The 16,821-nt window shown below is 35.9% G+C and overlaps 1 protein-coding gene across 1 annotated transcript in view; it reads left to right on the top strand.

Moving 5' to 3' along the window:
- The first annotated feature begins 5,996 nt into the window (after positions 1–5,996).
- LOC118624307 (alpha-2-macroglobulin-like) overlaps positions 5,997–16,821 on the top strand; it is a 45,581-nt gene continuing 34,756 nt past the window's right edge. Inside the window, exons 1-10 of the mRNA XM_036252464.1 lie at positions 5,997–6,162; positions 8,901–9,084; positions 9,916–10,075; positions 10,240–10,292; positions 11,381–11,401; positions 11,680–11,848; positions 12,297–12,381; positions 13,993–14,113; positions 14,853–14,967; positions 15,121–15,230. Coding sequence (XP_036108357.1) covers positions 6,080–6,162; positions 8,901–9,084; positions 9,916–10,075; positions 10,240–10,292; positions 11,381–11,401; positions 11,680–11,848; positions 12,297–12,381; positions 13,993–14,113; positions 14,853–14,967; positions 15,121–15,230 — 1,101 coding nt within the window. The 5' untranslated portion in view covers positions 5,997–6,079. The remainder of the gene's footprint in view (positions 6,163–8,900; positions 9,085–9,915; positions 10,076–10,239; positions 10,293–11,380; positions 11,402–11,679; positions 11,849–12,296; positions 12,382–13,992; positions 14,114–14,852; positions 14,968–15,120; positions 15,231–16,821) is intronic.

The raw sequence follows: 16,821 nt of genomic DNA, 5'->3' as shown, positions 1-16,821 counted from the left end.
ACCAATCAGAGAAAGACAAATACTATACTATCTCATTTATATGTGGAATCTAATAAACAAAATAATTTAACAAACAAAATAGAAACAGAAGCACAGATACATAGAACAGACTGACAGCTATCAGAGGGGAAAGGGTTGGGGGTTAGGTGAAAAAGAGTGAAGGGATTAAGCAAAAAATATATGTATGACACAGACATGGACAACAGTATGGTAATAGCCAGAGAGAAAAGGGGGTAGGGGTAGGTGGAAGTGGGCAAAGAGGGGATAAATGGGGAAAGAGAAAGACTTGACTTAGGGTGGTGAGTGCACAATGCAGTATACAGATGATGTTTTATTGAGTTGTACGCTTCAAATCCATATGATTTTATTAACCAGTGTCACCCCACTATATTCAATTTTTAAAAAAGAGTTCTGGCCACTGTGGCTGAGTGGATTGGAGCATCATCTTGTACACCAAAAAGTGGTCAGAGCACATATCTAGGTTGTGGGTTCAACTTCCAGTTGGGGCTGTACAGGAGGTAGCTGATCCATGTTTCTCTATCTGTCTCTCTCTCTCACCTTTTCCCTCTCTCTAAAATCAGTATACATATCTTCAGGTAAAATTTAATAAATAAATAATATGTAAACAGCCAAAATGTCCCTCATTATCATTATTATTAGGAATTACACTAGCCTAAATGTTCTCTTTTCCTCAAGCAAAGTAAACTAAGTGTAACAATTGGTACCATTAAAGAAGTTCTATTTAGTTTCTGACTAGTACTACATCAGTACAAGGGAAATTTTTATTCTACTTTTATTAAGGCCTATATATACTCTAATCCTATTTTCTCAATTCCCAAAAAATCTTCCTTTGTTTTTAATGACATGTGTTTTCCTGCATTGTGTTTCCTTACTTTCTTTTCCATAAACTTTCTTTTTTTTTTTCTTTTCTCTCTTGCCCCTTTGCATCAGCTTTCTAACAGTACTTTTTTGCTAAATACTTCAAAGTTTTATAGAACTTGTCCAAGTTATGCCTTCTGTATTCTTGCAAGGACTTGTTACTTAACTAACGTCCTGTATTTGGATCATATACCATCCATTTATTTGGTCATCTTATACTAAAGCCCAAAACAGGTATGAAATAGAACTCTTCCTCAGTCATTAAGATTTAAAATATAAATATTAGTTTTCATTGATACAGTAAGATTTACAGGTTTAAAAACCCTGTTACATATAGATAGCATCTTGTGTAAAACTGTATCACCAGTGAAGGTGATAGTACAGGTATTATTACCCCCACATTTTTTGATGAGGAAGCTGAAGTTCAGAGTAGTTACCCAGGCTGAGTCAAAAATAGAACTCCAGCATCCTAACAACTGATCCATTTAAGCTTGTTTTCCCTTTTCCCAAGAAGAGAAAGTTTCACCTTAGTGAACAGAGCACTTTTTAAAAATTTTACAAGCAAAATTTATTTAGAAAGTCACAGAGGTAGAAGTGAGCCATGGAAGAAGTGAGCCAGCTGGGCTGCGTGGGCTCAGAAAACAAGTTATAGAGTTCAAAAGAAGGGCCCTTGCAGCTTAGAAGAAAGTCAAAGTAAACACCCTAGGGAAGAAAAAAGGGAGAAGGCCGAGGCATGATCCAGAAAGAGAGAGCAAGCTGAATGGACCACTTTAGATAAAACGTTCCTCTTCATCTATGAATATACCAAAGTGGTATTACTTCTCCTGAGGATAACGCCTGCACCTACTTTATTAATACATCCACCTTCCACATCCTCAGAGTTCTCTCTCATAGCACTATGTTCAACCTCTACCCCTTCATTTGCACCTCCCACTCAGCATTTATAGAAGCAACATTTTATTTTATCTTGTTCAAGTCTTTCTCCTCTTAAAGAAACCTCCCTCTCATTCTCACATCTCCGCCAAGTACTGCCTTACTATTCTCTTCCCCTCCAGACAAACTGGGAAATTGGTCCTGGGTCCTCTCACTCTTCCACAAGCTACACTCCAGATTCTACACAAACATTGAAACAGCTGGATTCCAATATTCTCCTTGTTCCTAAATCCAACAGCAGATCAATGATTATTCAACCTGTCATTTGATTTCACAGTGGCATTTGAGATTAATAGACAGGGATTTAGCAATACTAATCTTTACAGATCGTTTTTGTAATTTGTGACCAGGCACAAAATGAATGCTATCAATGTTATTGTCCCCTCCTACTTTAAATAATTAATCTTACAAATAAGTGTTTAATTATTTCTAGTTTCTCAAAAACAGTTTAAAGTCTGTTATATTTTTAATTAACACATTATAAAATCATGCACTTTTGAAAAGATTTTTTATTTTATTTTGTATGCTCTTAACATTGGTGTCTTGGCTAAAGCCCCAATCATTCTGACTAATAAAAGTCTTCTCTTGATTTTTTTCCTTAATATTGTCTCTTCTTTGGGACTCACAGGTCTCTACTTTCCTGATTGTTCTCCTTTCCTCTCAGTCCCTTGTTCCATTTTCGAGCCCTAACTGGTATTCCTTGGGGCTCTGCCTTGGGTTCTTTTTTTTTCATCAATATACCTTACTTAGGTATTATCATCTATTTCAATAACACCAGCTCTCCCAATAAGCTAATAAATCTTTAATCGGTCTAATTAGGCCAGATCTTGGTAAACTGTTGGTGTTCAGATTGCTTTAACTTTAACCTACAGTAATAAATTTTGTACATTTTCATAGTCACAGTATAACACTATAATCACATTCCCACAGTGTAAATTTTTTTACATTGTGACCTACGACACTCATAGTTAAGGATAGAGATGATGGAAGGAGATAGTGATAAAGGAGAAATTATATGAGTTAGGATATAAGTTTTACTGCTTTAACAAAAAGATGCAATGGCTTAAATAAAAGAAATCATTTTTCTCTGAAGTGAAAGTCCAATCTAGATGATTCAGGGACTGAGACTGTGTCTTGCTAGTTATTCTTCCTTGTCACATGGCCCCCATCTTATGGTCTATGGTAGAAGGTCTGACTACAGTCATCCTGTTCACATACCAACCAGTGGTAAGGAAGACATCACTTCCACTCACACTCCGATCATCAGAACTTCGCCTATTCACTTCCAGAGAGAAACAAAATGTTGTGCCCAGCTAAAACTCAGGAGTTATTATTATTTTTTAATCTTTATTATTAAAAGTATTACAGATGTCCCTCCTATTTTTCCCCATTTACACCCTGCTCCTTGCTCCCCTACTTGCCACCTTCACCGCACTGTGTCTGTGTTTACTGGTTATGCATATATGCATATAATTTCTTTGGTGTACCTCTTCCAGCCTCCCACCCCCTCCTCCCTTCCCTCTAAGTTTTGTCAGTCTGTTTCCTACTTCCATGCCTCTGGATATACTTTGTTCACTATAATCCACAAAAAGTAAGATCACTGGCTGGTTTGGCTTAGCAGTTAGAGCGTAGGCCCACAGAACAGAGAGTCGTGGGTTTGGTTCCCGCTAAGGGCACATACCTCGGTTGCAGTTTGTCCCAGGCCCCGGCTGGGGTCATGCGGGTGGCAGCCAGTTGATGTGTCTCTCTCACATTAATGTTTCTCTCTCTCTCTTCCTCTCTCTCTCCCTCCGGCTCTATCCAAAAATAAATGCAAAAATGTCCTCTGGTGAGGATAAAAAAAAAAGTGAGATCATATGGTACTTGTCTTTCTCTAACTGGCTTATTTCACTTAACATAATATTCTCCAAGTCCCATGTCATCTCAAAGGGTAAGAGGCTTTCTTTTGGGAGTTTTATTATTAAAGACAGAATTAGAAAAGGACTAATAGGACTCAACCAGCAGTTTCTGCTAAAATTATATAAAACAGGTGTTTCCAAAATCAATATTTTCACTTACTCTTCTTGATTCACTGTATTTTTTATTTTATTATATTATATTTCAATATTTTAAAACTTGGTCATGAGCCCTGGCTGGTATGATTCAGTTGGTTGAGTATTGTCCTATAAACTGAAAGGTCACCAATTGGATTCCCGGTCAGGGCACATACTCAGGTTATGGGTTCAATCCATGGTCAGGGTGCATAAGGGAGGTAGCTGATTGATGTTTCTCTCTCTCTCTCTCTCTCTCTCTCCCCCCTAATCTCTCTCTAAAATCAACCAAAAAAAAAAAAAAAAAAAACCTTGGTCATGACTCATTGATCCTGATATAACTCACGATAATGTGACCCATAATTTGAAAAACATAGTTGTAAGTTTACTATGTCAAATATGGTAACCAGTAGCCACATGGGCAATGAGGCACTTGAAATATAGCTAGTCTAAACTGACATGTGTTGTAAGTGTAGAATCTACAACAGATTTCAAAGACTTAGTACCAAAAAATGTCAAGAATCTCATTAATAATTTTTATATTAATTAAATAGTGAAATAATAATATTTTGCATACACTGAGTTAAATAAAACCTAATTTCAATCTGTTTTTTGTTGGTTTGTTTGTTTAATGTGGCTACTAGAAAAAGTAGTTACACAGGAGGCTCACATTTATTTTTATTAGACAACACTGCTCTAAACTCTAGATGAAAATGATAATCTCCCTGTGACTATTAATACTTGAATATCCCACAAGAACTTTCTAAAACTAGACTCTATATTTCCAGCCCTCAGTCCTTCTGTCCTTCTGTCCCTACCCTGTGTTTCCTCTGTTTCATTAAATCAAAGGCAACACAATTCACTTAGTGACCAGCCAAGAAAATCGAAAAGCACATTCTCCTTTATCCATCACACTTATATATTCATTGTATACTATAATTTTACCTTTTAAATATGATATACATCTGTCATCCACTTTTCAAACTCATTATGAATACCCTAATTCAAAATAGTATCATCTCTCACCTATACAATTGTACCAATTCCAATTCCGTCTCCATGATTTTGCAAGATAACTAACCCTATACTAGGTTCTAAAATACTTATTTAAAAAAACAACAAGTAGTTGGATGAACAAATGAATGAATAAATAGATGAAATAGTTTATATGATTAAAGATTGGTAAGGAGCAGCATATTTAGAAGTCAGTAACAAAATTTGTTTGTGGAGTCGAAGGTAAAGTCAACTGTCATCTTTGCTAGACACAGGTCAAAGCTTGTTTTTGAGATCTTGCTACTTCTCCTTTCATCTTTTCACTTTCTTAATACAGGAAAATATTTTCAATTATCATTCTTCTAGGACTGACTCTTCATCTGCAATCCAGTGATATACCTAAGGTCAAAAATCTATTAGCTTGCCCTGGCCGGTTTGGCTCAACAGTTAGAGCATCAGCCTAGCACTGGAGGGTCATGGGTTCAATTCCTGTTCAAGGGCACATAAATGGGTTGTAGGTTCAATCCCCAGCCACAGTCAGAGTCATTCAGGAGACAACTATGTCTCTCTAACATCGAAGTTTTTCTCTCTCTCTATCCTTCCTTCTCTTCTACTCTATCTAAAAATCAATAGAAAAATATCCTCTGGTGAAGATTTACAAAAAAAAAAAAAAAAACACGTATTAGCTTACTCCAACATCATTTCCATAGAGAACTACTGAATTCTGAAAATGCTTCAACATTTAAGGTAGGCATCTCTAACAGAGGACTTGCAGGCTCACTAACTGCAGTAAAATATCTATTTTGAGCCTGTCCAGTGTTGCTTAAATTATAGTTTCCCTTACCACCTCCTCATGCAGAAGACGTGAGGAATGCCAGAAAAGGTGCTGTGGGGAAGTGGAAGAAGGGAGTAAGAAAGAGACAGGGTTGGAAAGCCGATTAGCTGCTTTATAGTAAAACTGAAAGTGAGCACTTACGGGAATGTAGATTTTTATCCCTCCAGGAATTCTATTTGGCCCGCCAAGAATTAACCTTGACCATAATTAGGCCCCTGAGAGCAATGACCCTTTCAGGGAACATTCAGAGACCTCTAGTTTGTTTAGACATCTGGTGTGGGTGGAACTTCCTGTTTGCTCAGAGAGCAACATAAAACCTAGTTGCTCTGAGGAATGCTTGGGACCAGATCAACTGCAGGGAGTCGGGTACAATACAGTCTGGTCTCCTTAAGCCCCTTCTCCCTGCAACATGGGGAAGAACAAACTCCATCCAAGTCTTATTCTGCTCCTTCTGGTCTTCCTGACTACAAATGCCTCTGTTTCTGGACAAACGTGAGTTTCCCATAGAGCATAAACTTAGAGTCCTTACATTTTTCCTGCTTTGAATTGAAATACTCTGTGGAGCAACCATATCTGTTTTAAACTCCTGCTTGGTTCATTAAAGTGCACTTTTAAGAGTTCCGAAAAAGAATCCTTTTCTTTATTTTAGATTTTCCTTTATATCATTTGTTTTCCTTATGAAACTGTTACCTTCTTATTTGTGAGGTCTCTTTCAGGGATGAGATTTTATAAATCTGGTTTATTAATTCTTTACTTATTCTTAACCATTTTTCTCCAATTCTCTTGAACTCTGAACTTCTAAATTATTTGAGGATATACCGAAACTTTCTAAAGAACATTAAAAATGGATACTTTTAAAGGAATCAGCTTTCAGATTCTCACATTCACACTGATCAGCTTGAGACCATGCTATTTATCCTTTCTTACCTCCCCTTCCTTAATTGCCCATCTTTCACTTTATAAGAGAAAGGCAAATCTCTCCCTCAATCAGATGTTACCATAGAGCATTGTCCTAGAGTATAAAAATCTTTAGGGTGCCAAAGAAAGGAACAATTTGAAATATTGATGTTTAGTTTGAGAAAGCAAAGCATTCTATGGACAGGGAAGAAAATTCTTTTGCAGATTATATGGTGACAAATTTTTTTGTTTCATCAAAATTGAAGGAAAACCTAAAGGAAATACCAGCTGATATATGACTAGAAGCAATTCTTGCTAATAGGGCACTGGGTGATTTCTGGCATGTAACGTAGAAGAAGTTTACAAGAACTGATAATAATGATATAATTGTTTTATCTGTCATATGCTTACTTTTATGTGAATAATTTTTCATGGTACTTACATCTACACAAACCAAAAATAGCAACAGAGTTAATGTTAGACCTTGTTTAATTCTTGCAATAAGGAATATCCATCTATGGATACATAAAAAAAAGCACATCATTCTATTAAATATGTGCTTCTAAAGTATTTTGATTTTATATCTAATATGTATGTATTATAATATATTTATTTTGTTTTGATCAGTTGTATATAAGTATGGATTTTGAAAATAACTGAATCGAGAAGAAAATGTGTAACATTTACAACTTTAGGGTAACATTAAATTAAAAAGAAGAGTTAAAGTTAAATTTATATACCCATATATAATATTAAATTTATAAGTATATATACATATATGTATACTTGTTAATGAAGAAGCAAGAGTAATTCATAAAATATTTTGAAGCATAAAAATCTTAGGATAAACTTCTCTGTAGTAAGTGGCATGAGGAAAAAAAAGGGAAAGATGTTGAATTTCTGATCATCACAAAAAGAACATTTTGATTTATTTTATAAATCAGTTATATTGGGTATTTTATCTCCATGATATTTAAGATTTCATGGGAAACTTATTAAAGAATGATATGTTTTAACTTAAAATATCATCATAAATAACATATTTTGCTATTATTTAAACTTATGATTTAAAAAGTAGATGTTCTCTTGAAAATATGTAAGGAATGCATGCTGTCTAAAAATTATTGTGAGAGTTCTGTGAACAAAATTGCTAGGTGAAAAGATTAAGCAAAAAAATTATATATATATATGTGTGTGTGTGTGTGTATATATATATATATATATATATATATATACAACATATAGACACAGACAACAGTATGATGATAGCCAAAGGGAAAGGGGGTAGGGGTAAGGGAGGTGGAAGAAGACACAGGCAGGATAAATAGGATTAGAAAGAGATTTTACTTTGGGCAGCGGACCTACGATGTAGTATGCTGATGGTGTTTTGTTGAGTTGTACATTTGAAACCTGTATGGTTTTATGAACCAATGTCACCCCAATAAACTCAATTAAAAAATGTTTGAAAACTACAGGGTCAATAAAAGTATATATGAGAGTATTGGGAATGTTTCTGTTTTACTCATGAGTTACCAAGACCCAAAATTCAATCACTGGAAGATAATTTTTTTACTAGAATCATTGTCTAGCAGGAGATGAAAAGCAAATATTTAAAATGTAAACATCCAGGGCTTCATTAAACACTACGATTTCATTAGTTGTTTACCACAACTGAGACTTTAAACTAATGACTCACTTGCTTTAAGTCTCAGATTTCATGTCTTAGTAGCAAGCAAGTACTTACCATACCATTTCTCAGGATGGATAGATAGATAGATGATAGATAGATAGATAGATAGATGATAGATAGATAGATAGATAGATAGATAGATAGATAGATAGACAGATGATAGATAGATAGATAGATAGATAGATAGATAGATAGATAGATAGATAGATAGAATACAGATATTCAATGAAAGTTCTATAAATTGATTGGTTTTTCAGTGTCTCACCTGAGAGCTTGCTTGCTTTCTACAGAAATCCCAATGTAAAATAGATTTACAACATAAATATATATAATTAGAATATTTTTAATTTGAATTCAGAAGCCTACACTTTTGGGGTTTCTTAAAATAGGGTAAACCTGCTCATTTTAATCTATTTAAAGTTCATTTCAAGCAAAATGTTCACTGCCATGGCACTGGTGATGGACAGGGGAATAATTCCCAGTGTATGCCATTCAACAGCAAAGATTAATTTCATGCTTATCAATATGTCTTCTCTTGATATAGAACTAATGATAGTACCAATAAGTTTTATGAAAAATAGTGCTGTTGTTAACAATGCCTCTCCTCCTACACTCTCCTCTAACTGGACTCCCTCATTTCCAGGCAATTTATGGTGCTGGTCCCCTCCTTGCTCCACACTGAGACCCCTGAGAAGGCCTGCCTCCTTCTGAGCCACCTGAATGAGACAGTGACTGTAAGTGCTTCCTTGGAGTCTCTCAGGGAGAACAGGAGCCTCGTCACTAACATGGTGGCAGAGAAGGACTTATTCCACTGTGTTTCATTCACTGTGAGTATGGCTGCTTGACTTAATATACTTGGTTCCATTGGCCCGGGTCACAGGGTCCAGAATTCAGTCAAGATAAGGCTTTGAGAGGATGGCAAGGACTTCAGAAAGGAATCTGAATATAGCAACTAGGTATAGAAATTAAACAGCAATGCAAGAATTACCAACTATGGGAAACAAATATTTATAGGCATATTAAAATCAACTTAATGATCAAAGAAAATTCCCATTAGCTTGGGGGAAAAAACAACCAGTATGCACTAGACCAAGGGAAAATGTGACTTCTTAAAATAAAATAGAAAAAAAATATGAATAAAGCAAACTAGGCCAATATTCAATATAAGCCCCCAGTCGTGGGCTGACAGGAATATATCAACTCATACTCTTTCTAAGAGTGAAAGTTGTACAAAGTTCCCTGAGCAAATATCCAATAACTCTTCAGTGTTGCCCATATGTAAAATGCTCACAACCCATAGCAATAAAATATTGTACTTTTCTTTCTCATAGCCTTAAATATAGGCTTCTACCATGCCCTTTTAGCACATAACAAAAACTCGGTCAAGTTCAGTGTATAACTGAATCAAGACTGATCTATATAAGGTGACGTGAATCTCATTTATGACCTTTCTTACCAATGTATTTTCTTCCATCTTGTGTTCTGCCTCCCCACTTGTAAAATGACAGAAGTAATTTCCGTCCATGCCAATTTTCTGTGATAAGAATGAGGGAGTGGGGTTAGTAAAAGAGGCAAGATCTCCAGGGAGGAGTGAAACAGGGAAGGGGGAAGAAACATGGAAGACTGAATGGATTCTCATGATGTCTCCTGTATTTCAGGTCCCAAGATCTTCACACAGTGAAGAGGTAATGTTTTTTACTGTTGAAGTTAAAGGAGCCACCCAAGAATTCAGGAGGCAGACCACAGTGGTGGTTAAAAACCACAAGAGCCTGGTCTTCGTCCAGACAGACAAACCCATCTACAAACCAGGACAGACAGGTACAAAGAGGTCTACAGTCAGGACAACTTCAAAAACAAAAGATCCTCCCCTATGTATTTCCCAGTCAAAAGCCCTATAATCCTGATTTCTTAATAATTTGTCTTACCAGCCTATAGGCCAGGTTTGAGATTTCTAGGACTAATGGAAAATATTTCTGTTTCAGTGAAGTTCCGTATTGTCTCGTTGGATGAAAATTTCCACCCCTTGAATGAGTTGGTGAGTCTCTTGTATTTATTGATTTTTTTTAGAGAGAGAGAGAGACAGAAACATTGATGTTAGAGAGACATATCAATCAGCTGCCTCCTGCACACCCCCTGCTGGGGATCAAGTCCACAACCCGGGCATATGCCCTGACTGGGAATCCAAATGGGACCTCTCAGTCCACAGGAGAACAGCCAATCCACTGAGCCACACCAGCCAGGCAAGTCTCCTAATATCTATACAGAATCATTATTATCTGTGTAACCTGTCTGGGAGTCTTTTTAGGTGTTGAGGGAGGACCAGGGAAAGGAGAAATCAATAACAGTAATTTCTTGCATTACAATAGTGTAAGATCCTCATTTCAAACACTATTTCTGGTCAAGAGAGTAGTTAAGTCTTTCTGTCTTGGTACTGACACTTAGGCAGTTTGTCACCCACTTAAACTTAGAAAGTTTTCAATTAATCTCAAATATATATAGATATCAAATATATATATCAACTGTATGCACATATATACATATATGTATATTTTTTATGTATTCATTTCTTATTAAAAAGTAAGCTCCATGAAAGCAGATACATTGTTTTTTCATGCATTATTATATTCCCAGAACCTAGAATGACATACAGCACATGGTAGACAATAAATATTACTTTTTAATAATGAATAAACATTGATAGCAGAGGAGCTATTCCCATTCTTCCTTATTCTTAGAACTAAGAATTCTGTGACCCATCTTAATATTAGGGTCTGAACATGGTTAGTTATAGTTCTATTAGTATTCATTTCTTAACATATAACATTTCGAAGCAAAAGAGTGTTCTTCACTGAGATGCCGTACACGTTTAAGTAATGTTAGTAAATCTCATTCCTAAGGAATGGCAGTGCACATGTGTATTTGTTGCTGATGGCCTATTACATTTTTATCATTATTTATTAATTGTTTTAAATTATTAGTTGAAAGTCTGTAAAACTTAAACTGTAATTTTTTGTGTTTTACTACAGATAAAGTTATTCTATGTAAAACTGTCTTGCATATAAATTAGAAGTGAGAATATTTGTGAACAATTCTAAACTCCTTTCTTTCTCATTTGTCTTTCAGATTCCACTGGTATTCATCAGGGTAAGTGAGATGAAACATTCCATAATTACATGTAAAGTAATAAATTTAAGGGAAATGCCCTCATTTGAGAGATTCTCACAATATCCCAGAAATTTGTTATTAAAGGAGAAGCCTTCAAACTCATATAATAACACAGATGGTTCTAACTCATCTCCCCTCCCCACTCCTTATGACCATCCTATTTTCCCTTTGTGGATAGCATAGAAATTTGTATCGATTTCCTGTATTGTCTCTAACGCTCTAAGCTCTTTTATAAGTTTCAATTCATGTATCTATAGGACCCCAAAGGAAATCGCATTGCACAATGGCAGACACTCAAGTTAGAGAGTGGCCTCAAGCAATTGAGCTTTCCCCTCTCCTCAGAGCCCATTCAGGGCTCCTACAAGGTGATGGTACAGAAGGAATCTGGTGAAATAACAGAGCATCCCTTCACCGTGGAGGAATTTGGTATGGACTGTGGAAAATCCTGGAATACTTGTCTTCACATTTAAACGTTTAGAGCCTAGAATTTGAGCTTATTTGGCTTCCTTTCCCTTCTCCTGGGTGATACTGGGGTTGGAGTAGAACCATTATATGCCTCACTCCAATTAAGACAATTAATAATTTGTGAATGGAACTTCATATAATTTAGTTACTTTTATAGCAATTTTTACTTCTCCAAAAAGTATGAAATATCCTTGTTTTAGTGGCATCCTCCCTAATTCATTAAGGTTACAATGATCTGTCACAGTCCTTCAACCAGTCTCCATTTAAGAGCAAAGTAGATATATAGGAGAAGAAAGCTGCCTCTTCAGGGGCCTAAAATAGTATTAGGGAATTGTTACAGACAACCTGAGACTGATAATGCCCCCAAATTGAAAACTAATCACAAGCTTCCTTTACCTCCAATCAACAGTGCTTCCCAAGTTTGAGGTGCAAGTGACAGTACCAAGGATGATCACTATCTTGGACGAAGTGATGAATGTGTCAGTGTGTGGCCTGTGAGTTTATATGTTTTTTCACCTTTGGAGGGAAATTATTTTTAAAAGACTCAGCATTTGGGATATTTTGGTAGTGTTTCTAGGAGTAGTGGCAGCACAGATACTTGAAATACCTGAAATAGCACCATCTCTAGAACTTTCCTCTTCTGTGGCCTTCTTATTTTTTCCTCTTATTTTCTTTCATGTCCTTGCCAGCATTATTATAACTATCGTGATACAGGCAACTGTTCCTAGAGAGACTATGCTACCAGGATTCTGGAAATAACAAAGTTACATGTGCGCACGCACACGCACACGCACAGGGTAGTGTTGAAGAGTGGTGTCTTTCCTTTCACCAGATTTTAGAGGAAATTGAGTCACTAACATATTATGTACCTGACCTTGTATACATGATAGAAAAATAACTTAGGTCCAGAATTTGTTAAGATACACACAATATCAACATAATACCGAAATCTCATCTAACAAATCAGTCTACCTAAGGCATGTTACAGACCTCTCTCTGTATGATCCTTTCCAACTTTGAAAATTCATGTTTCCAGGAGCTTATGTTCCCATGCGCAGTAGCCCAGACTAGTACTGGCAGAAAGAGCAGTGATGTAACCAGTCCTGCCAAAGGCTGCTTATGTGATGCACCCACTATTCAACTGGGTCCTGCCCTAGCACAGTCTCAGAGTAACAGCCACCAAGTTCCTGGTCCCACAAAACTACTGAGCCAATACTCTTGCAAATAGAGACATAGAAAAAATCTTAAATAGGGAAGGAAACAAATACTCTGGAAAATACAGCAATTATCAATAATATGTTTAGGGCACAATCCCATTCTTATTTTTCAAAAGCAAGTAAAATTCTATATAAATAGGGATGGCTATGCAAGGAGAGAGAATGACAGGAGAGACACCTTCATATTAATAGTTTATATTCCTAGGTAGAATTGAGGGTGTTCGTTCTCTTTGTTTTGTTTGTTGATGTTGGTTTTTCTTGTAAGAACAGTTATAGCTTTGGTAATACAAAAGATAGTTTAAAGATTAAACTGAAAATTAAAATTTAGGAAAATAAAAGACATGATAAAAGAAGATTATAGCCCTGGCCAGTTTGGCTCAGCGGTTAGAGTGTAGGCCAGAGAACTAAAGGGTCATGGGTTTGATTCTTGGTCAAGGGCACCAACCCATGCCTGGGTTGCAGGTTCAATCCTCACCCCTCTCGGGGTCATTCAGGAGGCAGCCAATCAGTGTGTCTCTCTCACATTGATGTTTCTCTCTCTCTCTCTCTCTCTCTCTCTCTCTTTCTTTCTTCCCCTCCCTCCCCCCTCTCTCCTTTACACTCTCTCTAAAAATAATCAATGGAAAGATATTCTCAGGTGAGGATTGACAAAAAAAGAAAAAAAGAGGACTATAGTAAGTTTCAGCACATTGCGCTGTAGAATTCTAGAAGAGAAGAGTCATTATTTAACCACACTCAATACTGTTTGAGCCCTGCAGGTGGGAGTACAGATTCGAGGGAAGTGAAGAGAAGCACATATACTGTAGCTAAAAGAAGAAATATTAATAGGTAGAAAAATGTGGCTTTTCAATATCTGCTTTGATTCATTTGGCAATATTCTTATGACAGGTACACATATGGGAAGCCTGTCCCAGGACATGTGACTATAAGCATGTGCAGAAAGTATAACAATCCTTCTAACTGCTTTGGTGGGGAGTCACAAGCTATCTGTGAGAAATTCAGTCATAAGGTAGGTAGAAAACTCTTCTAGGGACTAACACTAAGGCATTGTTAATAAATAGTGAATTACAATGTGGTGCTAACTCAGGAAGAGAACACTCTATAAGAAAATTATATGCTAGCCATAATATTTTTTAAATAAATGAATTAGCACAATAGGAATTACTTGGTTCATGTATTTGTCCATTGTGGGTGTTCTTGGTGCAGCAAGTACACAGAATAATGGAAGCTGAGTCAACTGCAATACCCAGCACCCAAAGACATTTTTGGCATCCACTTGTATGAAGGAAGGAGAAAAAAACATATACCTCTTAACCACCTTGTCTGGGAAGAGTATCAGTTCTACTCTTTCTATGAGCAAGAATTTGTCGTATGGCCCCACTTAGATGCCAGTTAGGTAGGAAACACAGTCCCCAGATGGGCGGCCACTTTTCAGCCATAGCTGTACACTATGGAGGGGGAGCCAGACTTTGGTGAAGGATTATCTGCCTGATACAGTAAGATTACCCCAACATTTTTAGGGCATTTCTCTCATTCACTCTAGGAAATCTTAAATACTAGGGAATACACCTGTCGATTATAAACCAGATACTGTTGTGAAATTTAATGATAACCAGTCCCTAGAGGTATGGTATTCTTATAGGAAATACCTAAATTATGTTGCCCCAACACATACAAATCTCACCAAATTAACTGGCCACTAATTTGTCTAGTATTACGTTCTTGTATTTTATTTTATCCCTTCTTAGCTAAACAGCCAAGGTTGCTTCTCTCAGCAAGTAAAAACTAAGGTCTTCCAGATGAAGAGAGGTGGGTACAAAATGGAACTTGAAGTGGAGGCCAAGATCAAAGAAGAAGGAACAGGTTTGTACACCATATGGGTGTGGGAGAAAAGACCATAGACATTGATTTCTTTCATTTGCCAAAGTATGAATTCAAAGGGGGGAAGTAGTAGAAGAAGTTCAGGGAGATCATCCTTCCAAAAAATAACTTACCTTTTTCTTCTTCCTTTTTCAGAGGTGGAGTTAACTGGAAAAGGGTCCAGTGAAATAACAACCACCATAACCAAACTCTCATTTGTCAAAGTGGACCCAAACTTCAGACAAGGGATCCCCTTCTTTGGCCAGGTGGAGTATTTTTCAGTTCACAAGTCAGACTGTGCCTCGTCACCTAATATACACAACATATTTTGCTAAAACTATATTATTTGCTAAAACTTGATTATTGTTACCTGTTGATTAATATGAGCAAAGGTATAAAACCACATAAAAATAAACCTGCTCCTCTGTAAATCTGTATATGAAATCTATAAAATCATTTTAAACACTATCAAAATTAGAAAGTTTTTTCACTTTTGGAACAGCATTGTGTGATGTCACTCAAAGTCCTTTCCACAGTTTCCCACGCAGTCTCATATTTTTATGGTATTTCCTCACAAGAATCTCAAAATTCATGGTGGCCACATACATTAACCTTCCAACGGTAACTTTATATGAAAATGAGTGGGTAGATGGTTTTAATTTTTATTTTGAAACATAAAAGACTCTACTGCACCTAGTATTTCTTTAGTGGATATTATATTTACAATACCTTGTCTATAACAGCAAGTATTTTTTTAAACAATACACACAAGGGTAAAAAATGCTATTTAAGGTTCTCAGCTTTTAAAAATATAAATTTTCTCACAGATCTACAAAAAAATTTTACATTGTTATTTTTCTATTACAAACAGATGTGCAAATGGACCTTTCTGACTCCAGAAGTCTGAGATAACAGTTTTATGTATCTCATGTGTAATTATTGTGTATCATGTTCTTAACAGAAATGTTCTAAGATTTCAGTTGTGGAGAGTACAAAAGAGAGGGACTAGACTCATCAAAGGAGTGGTGGAATAAATTTTATAATGTTTTGATTATGTTATGATAGCAAACATATTCAGAAACTTTGGTCACATTCTAAAATGAAAGTAGATTTTTAAATTTCTCTGTGGCATATTATACATTTTTGATATTTTATTCCTGCTAAATAGGTCTTAAGACTCATCAGGAGAGAAAAATCTGAATTTTATCCTTGTCTTTGTACATGCAGCTGACAGTTCAGTAAGAAATACTGATCCAAGTTGGCTGCAGTGCCTCTTTCTACTATAATAAGTAATTTATACTGAAAAAGAATCACCATCTTCATAGTCAGAACTAGACTAATCATCTGCTGAGTTTAATATTATCAGTAATGTGACTTTAAGCCTTTATTAATACTGTGTGCTTCTCAATTTTACATTTTTCACATGGCAAGTGCCTCATAAAATCTGCCTATTTTCCAAAAGATTAAAAATCTAGGTTGAGAAACAGATATCACGCATAAAACAACTAGAGAAGCAGAGCAGACAATGTAGTAATTGCTCACTTGTACACTTATTATTCTTATACTTCAGAACGGTAATTCATAAAAAGTTAATTGTCTGCCCCACAATAAGAAGGGTTCAATTAAATTTGTAGTGGGTTAAAATTTTCATCACTATATATTTCTTGTGCTCTGTGACTCTGCAAGAGTAATACATGATATACAGCATTTTCAAAGTATCCACAGAATACATTACTCAGGTCACCTCTGTTATGATCTCCATCACTCTCTATCCTTTTACTCTGCTTTATTTATTTATTTATTTATTTTTATTTAATTAATTTATTTATTTTTGTTACAGATGTTACTTCTCTTTCC

The sequence above is a fragment of the Molossus molossus genome, unplaced genomic scaffold (assembly GCF_014108415.1).
Source record: "Molossus molossus isolate mMolMol1 unplaced genomic scaffold, mMolMol1.p scaffold_m16_p_10, whole genome shotgun sequence".
Taxonomy (NCBI): domain Eukaryota; kingdom Metazoa; phylum Chordata; class Mammalia; order Chiroptera; family Molossidae; genus Molossus; species Molossus molossus.
Note: the sequence above shows the minus strand (reverse complement) of the source record. Positions and strands in the feature narration are given on the sequence as shown.